This window comes from Physella acuta, unplaced genomic scaffold (assembly GCF_028476545.2).
Source record: "Physella acuta isolate Inbredline_101_S28 unplaced genomic scaffold, ASM2847654v3 ptg001325l, whole genome shotgun sequence".
Lineage (NCBI taxonomy): Eukaryota > Metazoa > Mollusca > Gastropoda > Physidae > Physella > Physella acuta.
The window spans coordinates 364,622-378,401 of NW_026732840.1; the positions used below are offsets into that span (position 1 = coordinate 364,622).

The 13,780-nt window shown below is 38.2% G+C and overlaps 1 protein-coding gene across 1 annotated transcript; it reads left to right on the forward strand.

Moving 5' to 3' along the window:
* Positions 1-4,955: 4,955 nt before the first annotated feature.
* On the forward strand, positions 4,956-5,612 carry LOC131958396 (uncharacterized). The gene has a single exon (XM_059323404.1). The coding sequence runs from the start codon at positions 4,956-4,958 to the stop codon at positions 5,610-5,612; it is 657 nt and encodes a 218-aa protein (XP_059179387.1).
* The last annotated feature ends 8,168 nt before the right edge of the window (positions 5,613-13,780 follow it).

Here is a 13,780-nt window from a genome sequence, read left to right on the forward strand (position 1 = left end):
ATCAAACTCTGGGTAATGTTAGGGTGTACCCATTTTAGGTGACCCCTCTGACCGTTTTTGTCCACATACAGCTGCAAAATGCTGCTACAATAATCCGAATGTTCACATATCACTGCCAAATGTATACAGTTGTAAATTTCATCTGATTTGCGAGAGATAAACCATTCACTTGGTTTCCCCAAGTTGTAGACATTAAGAATTTGAGAACGATTTACGTTCAGTTCATACGTAAATAGGTCCTCTAATATGAATTCATCGATTCGATTCCGTGTTGGTCGTACCACAACGGATACATATTCAAATGAAATTGTAAATGTTCTTCAAAGTGGGAGAAAACCCGGAGATGTGTCACAAAAGTATAAACATAGACAGTACATAAAACAAAATTCCTTTTTTTCATAATCTTAACAATGTTTTATCATATGCTCTTGATCAATAAAATGTTTCTTTCCTAAGTTTCCGATAATAACTTTTTCAAAAGCTGAATTACAATTCATTTCTTACTCACTTTCCGTAGATGTGATGGGGGGGGGGATTGTATACGTTTTGCTATTTGAAACTATATGAAGTCTTCATCTATACACATATGAGGAGGACGGGAACACTCTTAATTTCCGACGACACTAATTAACTATATCAACAAATAGAACTTTATTATCAAACAATATTACACTAACAACTTAGCTGTCTAGACTCGTTGCGCTATTGACGTTTTTGTGCTATATATTAATAGTTTGAGCCTGCTTAAGAAACTTCATTTACGCGAATAGCCACTAGATCTAGTATCTTTAAAATTAAATTTTAACTTAAATTAGCCAATTCCATAGCTAAACAAACAAAGCTTTATATAAAATAATGAAGGTCTGAAATAGTTTAGTATAGAAACTCATTATTATCTAGATATAGAGTTTTCTAGATTCTACGACTGGTTTAGTTAAGTTGAGATTTTGCCGTAACTAGTTCTAGAGCCTAGATAGATAAATCACGTGTATTCTTGAATTAGATGATCCGTGTAGCTAAAAAGCAAAGATTTATATAAAAAATTTAAGGACTAAAATATTTTAATAAAGAAACTGATCTAAGTATTCTTCTTTTTAAAATGTATTTTATTTTTAACTAATTAATTTTAGTTTGAACTAGAATCTTGATCTATAAATAACCACCTTCGACAGCTGACCTTTAGATTCTAGATCTATAGAAATTTATTGCATACTCAAATGAAAAGGACTGTTGAAAATTGATATTAGTCTTGGAACGTATTAAAAATAGCAAACGGACGTATCATTAAAGCTATAGACGATAGAAACTTAGCTATAGAATGCGTTATACATTTGAATCGGCAACAAAGTCTTCGATGGAAGCCGCCATTATTGTTGTAAAAAGTAAATAAATCATGTGTCGTCACTATTCACATTCATGATTGTTCTGAACTTTTCTAATTAATGTGGTTAATCTACCAATGAATAAATAAATTAATTAATTAACGTCTTTAAATAAATTTGTGATTAATAGTCGTTTTAAAAAGAAAATTTTCTCTACCTAATTAATATTTTACAGCGCTACATATAGTGCAGATTCTATCCCGTTACCTAAAGACAAATAAACAAACAAAACAAAAATATTCAAACATGTAAACAAATTTGATTTTAGTAGTATATAGGTAGATAGATAACCAGTGGCGAAAACACAAAACCTTGCAGGACTTCGATCTTCTTTGAAAATGGCTGGTAAATTGTAGATAACATGGTACTTGTGTTCTTTGCAGAGCACATAAGGGAAATTAATTTGATGAATTCTGTGGGTTTGCGACAAAAAATTTAATTTAGATAACTCAATATTCAGTAACAAATCTCAAACCATCATTCGATCAACCAACCGTCGAAGATGAACTCTCACCGTTGGCGGAATGTATGCGTTACTATATGAATCTATATGATGACTACTTCTACTACTAACACTCCAACTATACAAAAGCGATGAGGACGGGAAAACTTATTTTTCGACGACACTAAGTTAAGGATATCGACAACTTCGATCATAAAATAGAATTACCTTTATTACCAAATACTATTATTACACAATACAAAACACGTCTTTTTCCTACAATGGCTAACCCCCAATCGTCTTCACTCTTGCGGTAACTTTGTCGCATCACGATAACGTCACACGCACTCCACAAATATTTTATTAAACACGCGCACAATGGGCCGTATTTCTAAGAAAGCGCCGGTAGGTGGCGCTATAGAGAAGTAGGCTATAAACTAATATAAACAAAGCGACGGTCCTGTTACCAACAACAATAGTAATACTACACGAATACAATGGAGAAAGTCATCTTTGGAAAAATTAACTTGGTTCAAAGTATTTAAGAAGATCTTTCAAAAAGGTAAATTTTTAAGCTTAATATATTGATTTTTATTAGACCTAATTTAGTTTTTGACCATACTCTACTTAGTAACTTGTTAAGCTTTACTTTTTGTTTACTTTACGCATTCAGTTATTAACTTCATATTTTCATTTTTTAGTCGTAGTGCTTGGGGGAGCTACTATCTCCTACCAAGCGCGTCACCTGGTGGCGGATAGGGGAGAGGCCCTTAGATATGAGGGTTAGCTGTGAATACCAAATAAACAGCCGTGGACCAACTGGTTTGTGGTCATGGAGGATGAGGTGGGATATCCATTGGTTAGGATATCCATCAAAAATATCTCATAATTCCAAGGAAATGACTTCAACGGCGAGCCTCGGGCGCTATAACTCCAAACCCGGGCAGATGGGGCTCGTTAGCTGGGGACAGCAACCCATCTAGGAGAGAAAACTCCAAAATCAAACAGCTACTGCCTTGTAGTTTGTTCTTGTGTGATCAAAGACTATGGAAGCAAATCCAGAAAGAAAAGCAGGCTGAAGTCGGAGTCAACGAGCCATCTAGTATGGCGCATAACATGCTGGCACGCACTGCTTAATTTTATGATGGAAGAAAAGCAATAGGATTAACAGAAGTGGCGTCCTGTCTGTGGAATCCCGCCGCGCAGGTAGGGCACCGGGCTCTCCGACTCGAAGGAGCCCACAAAAGCGAGTTGGTGGTTCCTCTATTCTTGCCTGGAAAGCCAGGGGCAAGGAACAGAAGGTTAAATCTACTGGCCAAAATAGTGAGAAAAACAACAAATTACTTGTTATCCTGCAGTGGAATGCAGAGGGAGTACACAAAAAAGGAAACCTTAAAAGTATTCCTACATGAAAATAAAGTAGACGTTGCTTGTATTCAAACAACTCACCTTAACAACAATCTTCGCTTCTCTATTAGAGGATACACCTGCATAAGGCAGGACAGGGAAAACAGACCTAAAGGAGGTATCCTCACCCTCATAAAAATGACATACCAACAACAGATATCGTTATACCAAACTCAACAGCATATGGGATAATGGGTACTAAACTCATACTCGCAGAAGGTAACCTAAATATCTTCAATTGCTACTGTCCACCTGATAAGAACTTGGAACTGGACCGCATCTCCCTGCCAAACAGCGAAGATTGCCTGGTTGTGGGAGACATGAACAGCAACTCCCAGAGCTGGGGTTACCCTGAACTCAATGCTAAAGGAGAGGAAATTGAAGAATGGCAAGCAGAAAATAGGCTCATCCTTCTAAATAAACCTGATGACAAACAAACTTTTTACTCAAGGTCTTGGTTAACCTCGTCTACCCCTGACCTAGCTTTTGCTACAAATGGCATATCCAAAAAAATGCAAAAGAGAAGTTGCAGATCAACTAGCCACTAGTGACCACCGACCAATCCTGATCCAGATAGAAACATCAGACAGGTCAATTGAAGCCTACGACCGCCCTAGATGGAACTTCAAAAAAGCAAATTGGGAGCTCTTCTCTTCCCTCACAGACTCCTACACAAGACCAAGCAACTGCAAAACAAACCAGGTGAACAAGTCATACGCCGCCTTCTCAAAAGCAGTTCTGTTAGCAGCCAAAAAATCTATTCCAAGGGGAGCAAGAGAAAATTACACCCCAAACTGGACTCCAGACCTCCAGAAACTCCATGACGAGACAATTGATGCTAGAAACACTGTAGAAGAAAATCCGACTGTAGAAAATAACATAAAATTAAAATCAGCAAATGCAGTATTTAGAAAAAAGTATCTAACTGCATTAAGAAAAAGCTGGCATGAAAAAACAGAACACCTCAATGTAGATAGAGATGGTCACAAACTCTGGAGTAGTGCAAAAAAGCTAAACCAAGAAGAAAACAGAGCTACTCCCATAGTCATCGACATAGAAAACACGATCAAAAAGGAAAAGGATGCAGCTAAAGAATTTATAGTTCGCTTCAGCAAAATGGGACCAATAAATATCAGCCACTGAATTTAAAGAAAAACTACAGAAAGTCTCTCCCCCCTCCTTCACTGGAATGGTAGCTCAAATTAGCACGAAGGAGCTTGAAGAAGCAATGAAGCTCCTCAAACTTAAGCAAGCTCCAGGCCCTGACAAAATCTCAAATGATATGCTCTTGCACCTGGGCCCCATTGCTAAGAAAAAACTGCTCCAAATATTTAATGCAAGCTGGAAATCTGGGAAAATCCCAAATATTTTGAAAAAAGCAATCATGATACCTGTTCTCAAGATAGGAAAACCCAGGAACAAAGTCGATAGCCATCGCCCAATAAGTCTAACAAGCTGGGTATGTAAACTGATGGAAAGAGTAGAAAACAACAGACTGACCTGGTTTCTTGAATCGAACAATCTACTAGCAGACGGTTGGGTATGGAGCCTATATTGAGTATTGGGACGGGTCGGTGACCCGAACCAGCTGTTTGAGCGGACCATGCGGCGGTACCAATTATGAAGCAGAAATTTGCGCCATCGTGGCCACGCTCTCGAAGATCGAAGATCTCGTTAAGAGCGGGGATGCCGTAGCGCAGGGAGCAGTGATCATCACTCACTCCATGTCAGCCCTCCAAGCTATGGGCAGCTACGGCAACGATGACAACGATTCAGGCGTCCTTTCCATGCTTTACGGTGCCGATCGCATTGCGAGAATCCTAGGCAGAAGAATCTGCTTCCAATGGGTGCCCGGCCACGTCGGCTTGGCAGGTAACGAGAAAGCAGACGCTCTTGCGAACAGAGGGGTGCGGAAAGTGGCCGCTACCATTCCCGTTACATACAGTGAATGTCTAGTGAGGCTGAAAGAGAGCTTCAAACGGGAATGGGAAAAAGAGTGGGCAGAAGGGTCTAAGGGCCGGGTTGTCTTCAAACACATGAAGAAACCCTCGAGATCGGATCCATGGTGGAACTTGCAGAGATGGCAGCAGTCCATCATCACCCAGTTACGTACACGGCACTGTCCGTCCAAGTCCTACTTGAGTGGACTAAAGATTACCCGCGATGACCAATGTCGACACTGCGGCAATGCCGTGGAAACTGTCGAACATGTCATTATTGAGTGCCCTGCACTGGCCCAGATGAGGCAGGAGCACATAGATGGGATCCAAGACGTTGACAAATACCTGTACAGAAACTGGGGTCTGATGAAGGACGTGTGCAGTTTCGTAAGAGAGTCTGGTGTCCTCTCCTACTACCGCGCGGCGGACCATGAAAACTGAACCCGAAAAAGCTCTTGGAGGAACCGAGCCCCAACCAGAACCGCCTCGACCCCCCTACCGACGACCAAGTAGGTACGCGGGAGGAAAGCGGGAGTCAAAGCCGTAAAAGTGGGGACCCGTTCATAGGCGGGCTAACGGGCGAGGGCCCAAGTAGGAACGGAAACCATGGCAACGGCAGCTCGAGACAAACGCCTACCCCCCCCCCCCCCTCGTGTGAGATGTGCGCTAGCCTGGTCACCTGAATGTCCCTATTCGGCGGGGTACGGAAGGGTCGCCATAGCTACGACTTACCCACGGAATCACGAAAAGAACTGTCCGCTAACGCCGACGTCCAACTTTGGCTAGAGGCCCCCACCCTGCACCCCCTGGTGGTTTTTAGGTGACCTGCGACAGGGACACCAGGGCCTCCCACGAAGGTATAACGCCCGGATACTGGAACGGGAGGTCAGACAAGGAACGGCTCCCAGGACGGGTAGTACGAAGTACTGGAGCGGCAGAAAAGCCCGAGTCCACCCAGCAGGCGAGAGGGAGCGCCTAGGAATAACGGGCACGTCTAGTACGAGGCCAAGAACTACGTTATCTCCTGCCAGGGCTGTTGAGGGAAACCGTCATGAGGGCCTAGATGGGGGTCTGGACCCTTGTGATAGAGGAACTCAACGGCTAGAGCAATCCGAAGCCCCTCGACCCTGTTTTTAAAATGTCCGCGATCTAGCTGGGTACCACGACGGTGGGACGAAGTCCTGCGTCGGGTGATAGGGAAGGCAAGCCTGGTGGGAACCCACGGAGAATAGCGACCAAAACGCGACATTCAACCCGACATCTTCGAGCTGCCCACAGCTCGCAATAATTGCCAGTTAGTCGGAGTATGTTGTGTGGAGGCCTGCCTGGCTAATGGGAGTCGTCCTCCTGAGCCGGTTTCCGTGTCATTTGACTAGCAGACGGACAGGCAGGCTTCAGGAAGTGCAGATCTACTGAAGACCAAATCACCTTCATTTCTCAGGAAATAGAAGATGGCTTTCAAGAAAAACAAGTTAATAAAAAGTCTAGTGACAATTTAAGCGCAATTTCCTTAATTAATTTTTTGTAACCGAACGAAAGAATATTTTTGAAAACTTTCTTCGGCAATATTGTTCTAAATTATAGCAGAAATCGATTGGTAAATGTTTCAAGTCACTAAGTGGTCTGGTTGCCGAGATATGGGCCAAAAACTGCATTTTTTCGAGGTTTTTTGGCTTTTCCGTGAAATCCAGGAAGGAATTCCGGGATTTTTTTTGGCCCACAATCATCATCGGAACTTGCTTAAGATATTTGCTTTTGAACTAGTCCTCGATTATGCTTCGTTGAGGAGGAGATACGACTTAAAGCTGCGGACACACATCCATCCATCCATCTATCCATCCATCCATCCATCCATCCAGAAATAACGAATTAATAATTGTCAGTATGGAAATTGCGCTAAAAAACAACCTTAATAGTGTGGGTTGACTTTGAAAAAACCTTTACAAGGTCTGGGAGCAAGGTTTAATTCTAAAGCTAATAAACCATCAAGTATCTCTTCACATGCTAAACTGGATCAAAGGTTACCTAAACAACCGAAAAGCATCAGTCTCCATGCAAGGAAAAAGAAGTCATACTGTAACTATAAATAATTATCATTAAATTTAAAAAAAAACCACGTTTTCTGTTTGAACTAAAAAGTAGAAAGTAAATGCTATACATCACAATAATGCAAGCGATCACTCTACTATAAACGATCGCAAACTGCGTGCGCATTATGACAAAAAATTAAAAATTTCAGCGAGTTAGCTAACTGGAAAGTGCCCGAAATTTCGATCGCAAGATTTGATGGAAAGACAATCAAACAAACAAACAAACAGACGCTAAAGCAAGTTAAAGAAAACGTGGGAAAAAAGGAGTCCCTCAAGGAGGAGTCTTGTCTCCTACTCTCTTTCTCTTTTATATAAATGACTTAAATGAAAACATCACAAGGAGAGTAAAAAGAAGCATGTTTGCAGACGACCTTTCACTAATCAGCACAGAGTCTTCAGGAAACACTTGACAAGCTCAGCAAATGGACCAAAAACTGGAGCTTATCTATTAATACCAAGAAAACAACATATTCAATCTTCACCCTATCAACTAAACATCAAAAAATGAAACTAACCCTAGAAAACCAAGAGCTAGAAAAAAATGACCACCCCAAATACCTAGGAGTCACTTTTGACACTCGACGTACCTTGAGAAATAAATAGAAAACACTCAAGGTAATGGGATTAAAAGACTTAATCTAATGAGGAAAATGTCAGGAACAGACTGGGGGGCAAATCATCACAGCCTGAAATAAACCTACACCAGCTATGTGAGACCTACGTTAGAATATGGTGCTTCGGCTTAGGGCTCAGCAGCAAAAACAAATATTAGCAAAATTGATAAAGTTCAGAACATTGGTTTGAGAATAATGACAGGAGCCATGAAAACAACGCCTATAAAAGCAATGGAGGAAATAGCCGCTCTTAGCTCAATAGAAGAAAGAAGAGAATCAAAAATCCTCACTCAATACACAAAGCTAGAGGCACTGGAAAAACATAATCTAAAACACAAACTCCAGTAGCCCAGTCCATCAAACAGACTACAAAAAACAAGTTTCATCAAAGAAGCTAAGAATCTAAAAAAGAAATATGAAATCGAAAACATCATTCCTGAAACAATCAAAACTCAAAACCTCTCCCCGCCTTGGATCTCCCACTCTCATTTAACTATTAGCGACTCAATAGACACCATAGAAAAAAAATCTGACTATGATCAAGAAGAACTAAAAAAAATAAATAAGCACATTAAAGATCAGTACCCCAGCAATACCTGGATTAGAGTGTTCACAGATGGCTCAGTTGAAGATGCCACAAAAAATGGCGGGGCTGGCGTCCTTTTTGAATGGCCAAGCGGAGAAAGCCTGGAAAAGTCAATAGCCACAGGCAGCCTATCCAACAACTTTAGGGCAGAAAAAAGAAGCTTTAGAACATGCAGCAAACCTCCTGTCAGAACACCCCGAATCTTCAAATAATCAGATAGTTTTTCTTACAGATGCCAAATCTGTCCTGCAATCCCTAAAAAATCCAGAGTCCTATACCCAATCACTTAGGACAGCACTAGAAAGGCTAATAAATACCTGCAGCAGAATTTTGCTGCAGTGGATCCCGGGCCACTGCCAGATCCAGGGTAATGAAATATGTCCTTGTGGCAAGGCCCCGGAAAATTCGGAGCATGTCCTCTAGGAATGCCCTTTATGTAGCCAGGCGCGAGTCAGACACTGGCCCCTGCTCATCCCACTTAGGGAAAAATTATATGGGGCACCTGCTGATCTGGAGACCACAGTCCGGTTTATCCACGAAGTTGGACTTGTTGTCTAAATTACTAATTTTATGGGTGAGCCTTCTAGTATTATTTTAAAACTAAATAAAATTTTAAATTAAAGAAACTGAGACAAAATGATACAGTACATAGCAGGCATATAGGGCTAATTATACTATTGTGTGCATGATAAGTGTTACTAAGTTTTGCTACTTCATTTTCTTTTAGTTTTAGATTGGAATCTAAGGAAAGAAACAAGATATTTTGGCAGAGGAGAAAACGTGCATCCAGAATGCTTAATGAAAATCCCTGATGTTCACTATTTAATGTTAAGTCTAACACAGACTCAATCAATTTTGCAAGACAAGTATTCATGGATCATTACATTGAATCATGCCATACATCTTTGACACATATAGCTTAATTAATGTATCAAAGGTATGTTAGATGGTCAACTTGGCTTAAAATTAAATGTTCAGAATTATTAAAGTCTTTATTGCCTAACAATACTGATAATTTTTTATTATTCGCCGACAGGTATTTGCATCAGTTATGTAGTAGCCGAAAATTTATTTCAAGTAATAAATCATGTCCCAAGTGATTAAAGTACATTTGATGGATTTCAAGATAGACATTAATTTATTTTAAGAGATTGGATGGATGCTTGCACAAGAGTCGTAAAGTGAAAAATAAAATTACTTCGTGTAATTTGTTTTTCAACTGTTTATTTATGTATGACTTTCGACGTACACGATTTACCTGCTAATTGTAATTTTTAAACTATGTTCTAATGGCATAATAAATACATTTATTGTAATTTCATTATTATAGTTGTACATATTTCTAGAGTTACATACTTTAAATGTAGATTATTCATTGAATATTTTACACTTCTATTTTATTTTTAAACATTATTGTTTTACTAGTAAGAGCACTAAAACAACTAATATATCAATATATTACAATACATCATTTTCTGTTAGCAGATATTTGATTCAATACACCAAATAATATTAATTTTTCATGGGTAGGAACACTATTTGCCCTTAATTTGCCAAAAAGAAACACACCTTATATAATTGTGTAGCTAGTCTAATTTCTGTCGAGTCAAGAGGCTGTTTACAAATTTCGCCACACAAATTTTTTGTGCTCAACACAAATCCTTTTATTATAAAAAAATAAAATCGTTCTGATAACACTCAATCGTAATAATAATGGCCCATTTATTAAAAATGTTTTAATGTAAAGCTAGACATTTTAAACATTCTAGCTAGTTCAAATACTAATTAACTATATATTGGTGCCCAAGTTTAACCAATATTAATAAAATTGTGTCCTGTGGACATAGACCACCACAAAACTGTTTAGAGTAATTTAATTTGTCAATACCGAATCACCAAAACACACTTTTAAAATGTTGCTGCGCTGTCCAGACAAGTGTAGTGAATGACCAGTTTGTTACTGCTCTTTTATTCTTTCAAACAAAAAATAAGGTTAACTGGCTCTTGGTGACCCTCTTCTGAAGAGGAACTGCAACTAGCAGTTTAATTATGACGTCAGCATCTGCGTCGCCACCATATTCACTAACAATTTCTTCTACTTCTATCTTTAGGCTGTACACACCAACAATTGTTGACGTTCTTGAGTCCAAGTCACTATCCACCACAAAAGTTCTGCTCTTCTTGGTGGGATTGCATAGTCTTTCACACTTCTGGAATTGCCTGAAATAAAGTTGTAATCATAAATGTATTATACTTTTATATAGGCAGTTTTATTCATGAGTTAGTAGTTATTAGCTAAATAGAAAAATAGTGATAATAAGCTATACAATTATAATATACTATAACATATTTTATAATGATAAAGTTTAGAACAATAATACTATATAGGCCAGTACAACTTATAAGCCCTTTGAAAAAATACTAAAATATGTAGATCCTCTACATTCTTTTATCAGATCTATATTAATTTGTATACTATTAGGCAGAACAATCTTAATGATAGAGATATCACTAATAAATTATATTTTAACTAGTAATAACTAATGTAAGTGTAACTCCGTTTTTTATATTAAGCAATCACATGCATAATCAATAATCAAACATAGATCTTTGATAAATCATAGGAATTATATGGCTTATTGCTTTAAGTAGGCCTATATATTTTATATAAAATATTTATTATATATTTTATAGCATGTGCCCTATATATTAAATCTCTAAATATGTAGATCTAAATACTAAGTTAGGCTTAATCTACTTTGTTATAAATTTTAAAGTGCCATGTAAAACATTTACCTGTTGCAGTTGTGACATAAGCATTAGATTAGAGATAATCTCTTCGAAGGTCTTTTAGAGGCATCATACTTTTTCCTTCGTTGTAGAATGTAGCTCTTTGTCTCTTACTGTGAGTCTCTTCTTTGGTTACTTAGTACTTCATAGTCTTTACTAAGTAGATTAAGTTAGTGTAGTAAGCTTATGGCTTTGACAGCATTTTCTTTGTTAGAGATGCCTCTGCCTCTGAGTTTACTAACTACTACTAGATCTAACTACCAATATTAAATATTATATAGAATATAGCCACTAACCATTTAAAGCGAAGTTCTTTATTTTTTATGAATTGTCCATTATACTTTTGTTAGTACATCGCAATATGATGGCCTTTTCAGATATTACGCAATTTATTTGATTTAAAATTGTAACAGTTAAATGAAGATGAATGTATGTTTCGAGTGTGTATCTTAAAAAGGCGATATGGATCTAAAATGTAAGGTGGGTGTGCGCATGCGCCAAGGAAATAAGGAGAGAGGTAGATAGCGCGGAAACAACAGGCGATGTTAGGGAGTGAAGGCGATGTTCTTATGAACCAATAAAATTATGGAAATTAACGGAACAATGGTTGATTGTTTTTGAGTGTGTGCCATGCAATAGGTAGGAGAAAAGGCTGTGACATTTTGGTGTCAGAAGTGAGCGGTGCTCCGCACCGTAAAGGAAAGAATTAGATCTACATTTAGTATTGTTGACATTTTAGTAACTGAATAACTTTTTTTGGACCATTAAGATGGAGGACTATGCCAAATTCATTGAGTTGGCTGATTTGTTAGGATACACTGGTGCAGAAAAGGCTAAATGGGTTGAAAAGAAGATAGCTGATGCAATTGAAAGGGAAGACAGAGCTTTAGAGAGGGAACTAGCTAAAGCTAAAATAGAGGCTGATAAGTAAATAGCTAAAATAGAGGCTGATAAGGAACTAGATCTAGCTAAAATAGAGGCTGAGAAGGAAAAAGTTAAAATAGAGGCTAAGAAGGAAAAAGTTAAAATGGAGGCTGAGAAGGAAAAAGTTAAAATAGAGGCCGAAGACAAAGAAAAACAGAGACAACTAGAAGATAGAGAAAAACAGAGGCAACATGAATTAGAATTAGCTAAAATTAAAAGTAACCAATCTCAAGACAGCAATGTTAACAAAACGGACGATTGAAAGCCTAAATTCAGAGCATTTAAACCACAGGAAGAAAGTGTGGAAACTTATTTAATACTCTTTGCGCAAACATGTAAGAGTTTTAATTATTCATCTGCTGGGAAGGCACAGGCTTTATTGACTAATTTGACAGAAAAGACTATTGCCATAATAGCAAGTATGTCTGAGGCTGAAACAGAAGATTATGACCTAGTAAAAGAAAGATTGATGAAACATTTTGGACAGACAGAAGACTATTAAAGGAAGACTATACGAGATGCTAGAATTAACAACACTGGTGACATAAACCAGATCATTTTTGATATTCGCAAACACATGAATAAAAGGCTAGAATTGGCAGAAATAGATTTAAAGAATCCTGAGGCAATTATTGAACTTAACCTGATAGATCATGTTTTAAATAATGCAACAGATAGTTTATTCACTTTTTTGAGTGAAAGAAAAGTAAGGACACAGAAACAATTAACATAGCAACTTTATATTTATAAGGATGCACATCCAGGGGCTATTTTGGACAAAAGAGAGCAGGGAGATATTTCAGCATCAGTCTACAGTAGAAACTCTGGCAGTGATCAAAGATGGTATGGCAACAACAATAGAGATAGAAGTAATAGTGCACCTACCAAATGGAAACCAGACAGATATAAATATAGCAGAAGCACAGAGTGTTACCACTGTGGGAAAACAGGACATGTAAAGTCTGAGTGTTTCAGCTTACAAAATAGAGATACATATCTCAGCAATAATGGCAGAGGAGGTTATGCACCTAATAATAATTACAGAAATCAAAGTAATTATTACAGACAAGGACAGTATAGTGGACAAAGTAGAAATGAATTCCACAATCAAAGTAGACAGCCAAGAATGGGACCAGACAACAGGGGAGAAAATAGAAATAGTAGAAATAACAATCAAGAGACATCAGCAGGGGTAGAAGGGTCAGAGACGGCGGCATCTGTTAGACAAAGCAATACAGCACTGAAGATGTTCCCAGCTATAGTAAATAACATCAGAGTAATGTGCCTGATAGATTCAGGTTGCACATGCATTATTGTTAAGAAAAGTCTTGTAAGACCAGAACAGTACATTCCTGGCATAATGAAGATGACATATGCCAATAAGAAATTTAAGGATGAGTGTGAGATAGCAGTAGTTGATATGGATTCTGCTTGGCTGAAAGGTAAATATAAAGTGGTGGTCATGGAAGAACCAATAGCAGATATGATTATTGGGAATGCAAAGGAGGTGAAAGAAAGAATGAGGAAAGAAACTGCATGTGGGAGTACATACAGTAGAATTCTTAGGATTTAAGGTTGGAAATAAAGAAATTAGACCTACTGAAG

Excerpts from the sequence above, each read along its gene's own strand:
- LOC131958396 (XM_059323404.1), top strand. The coding sequence starts at position 4,956 with ATGTCAGCCCTCCAAGCTATGGGCAGCTACGGCAACGATGACAACGAT.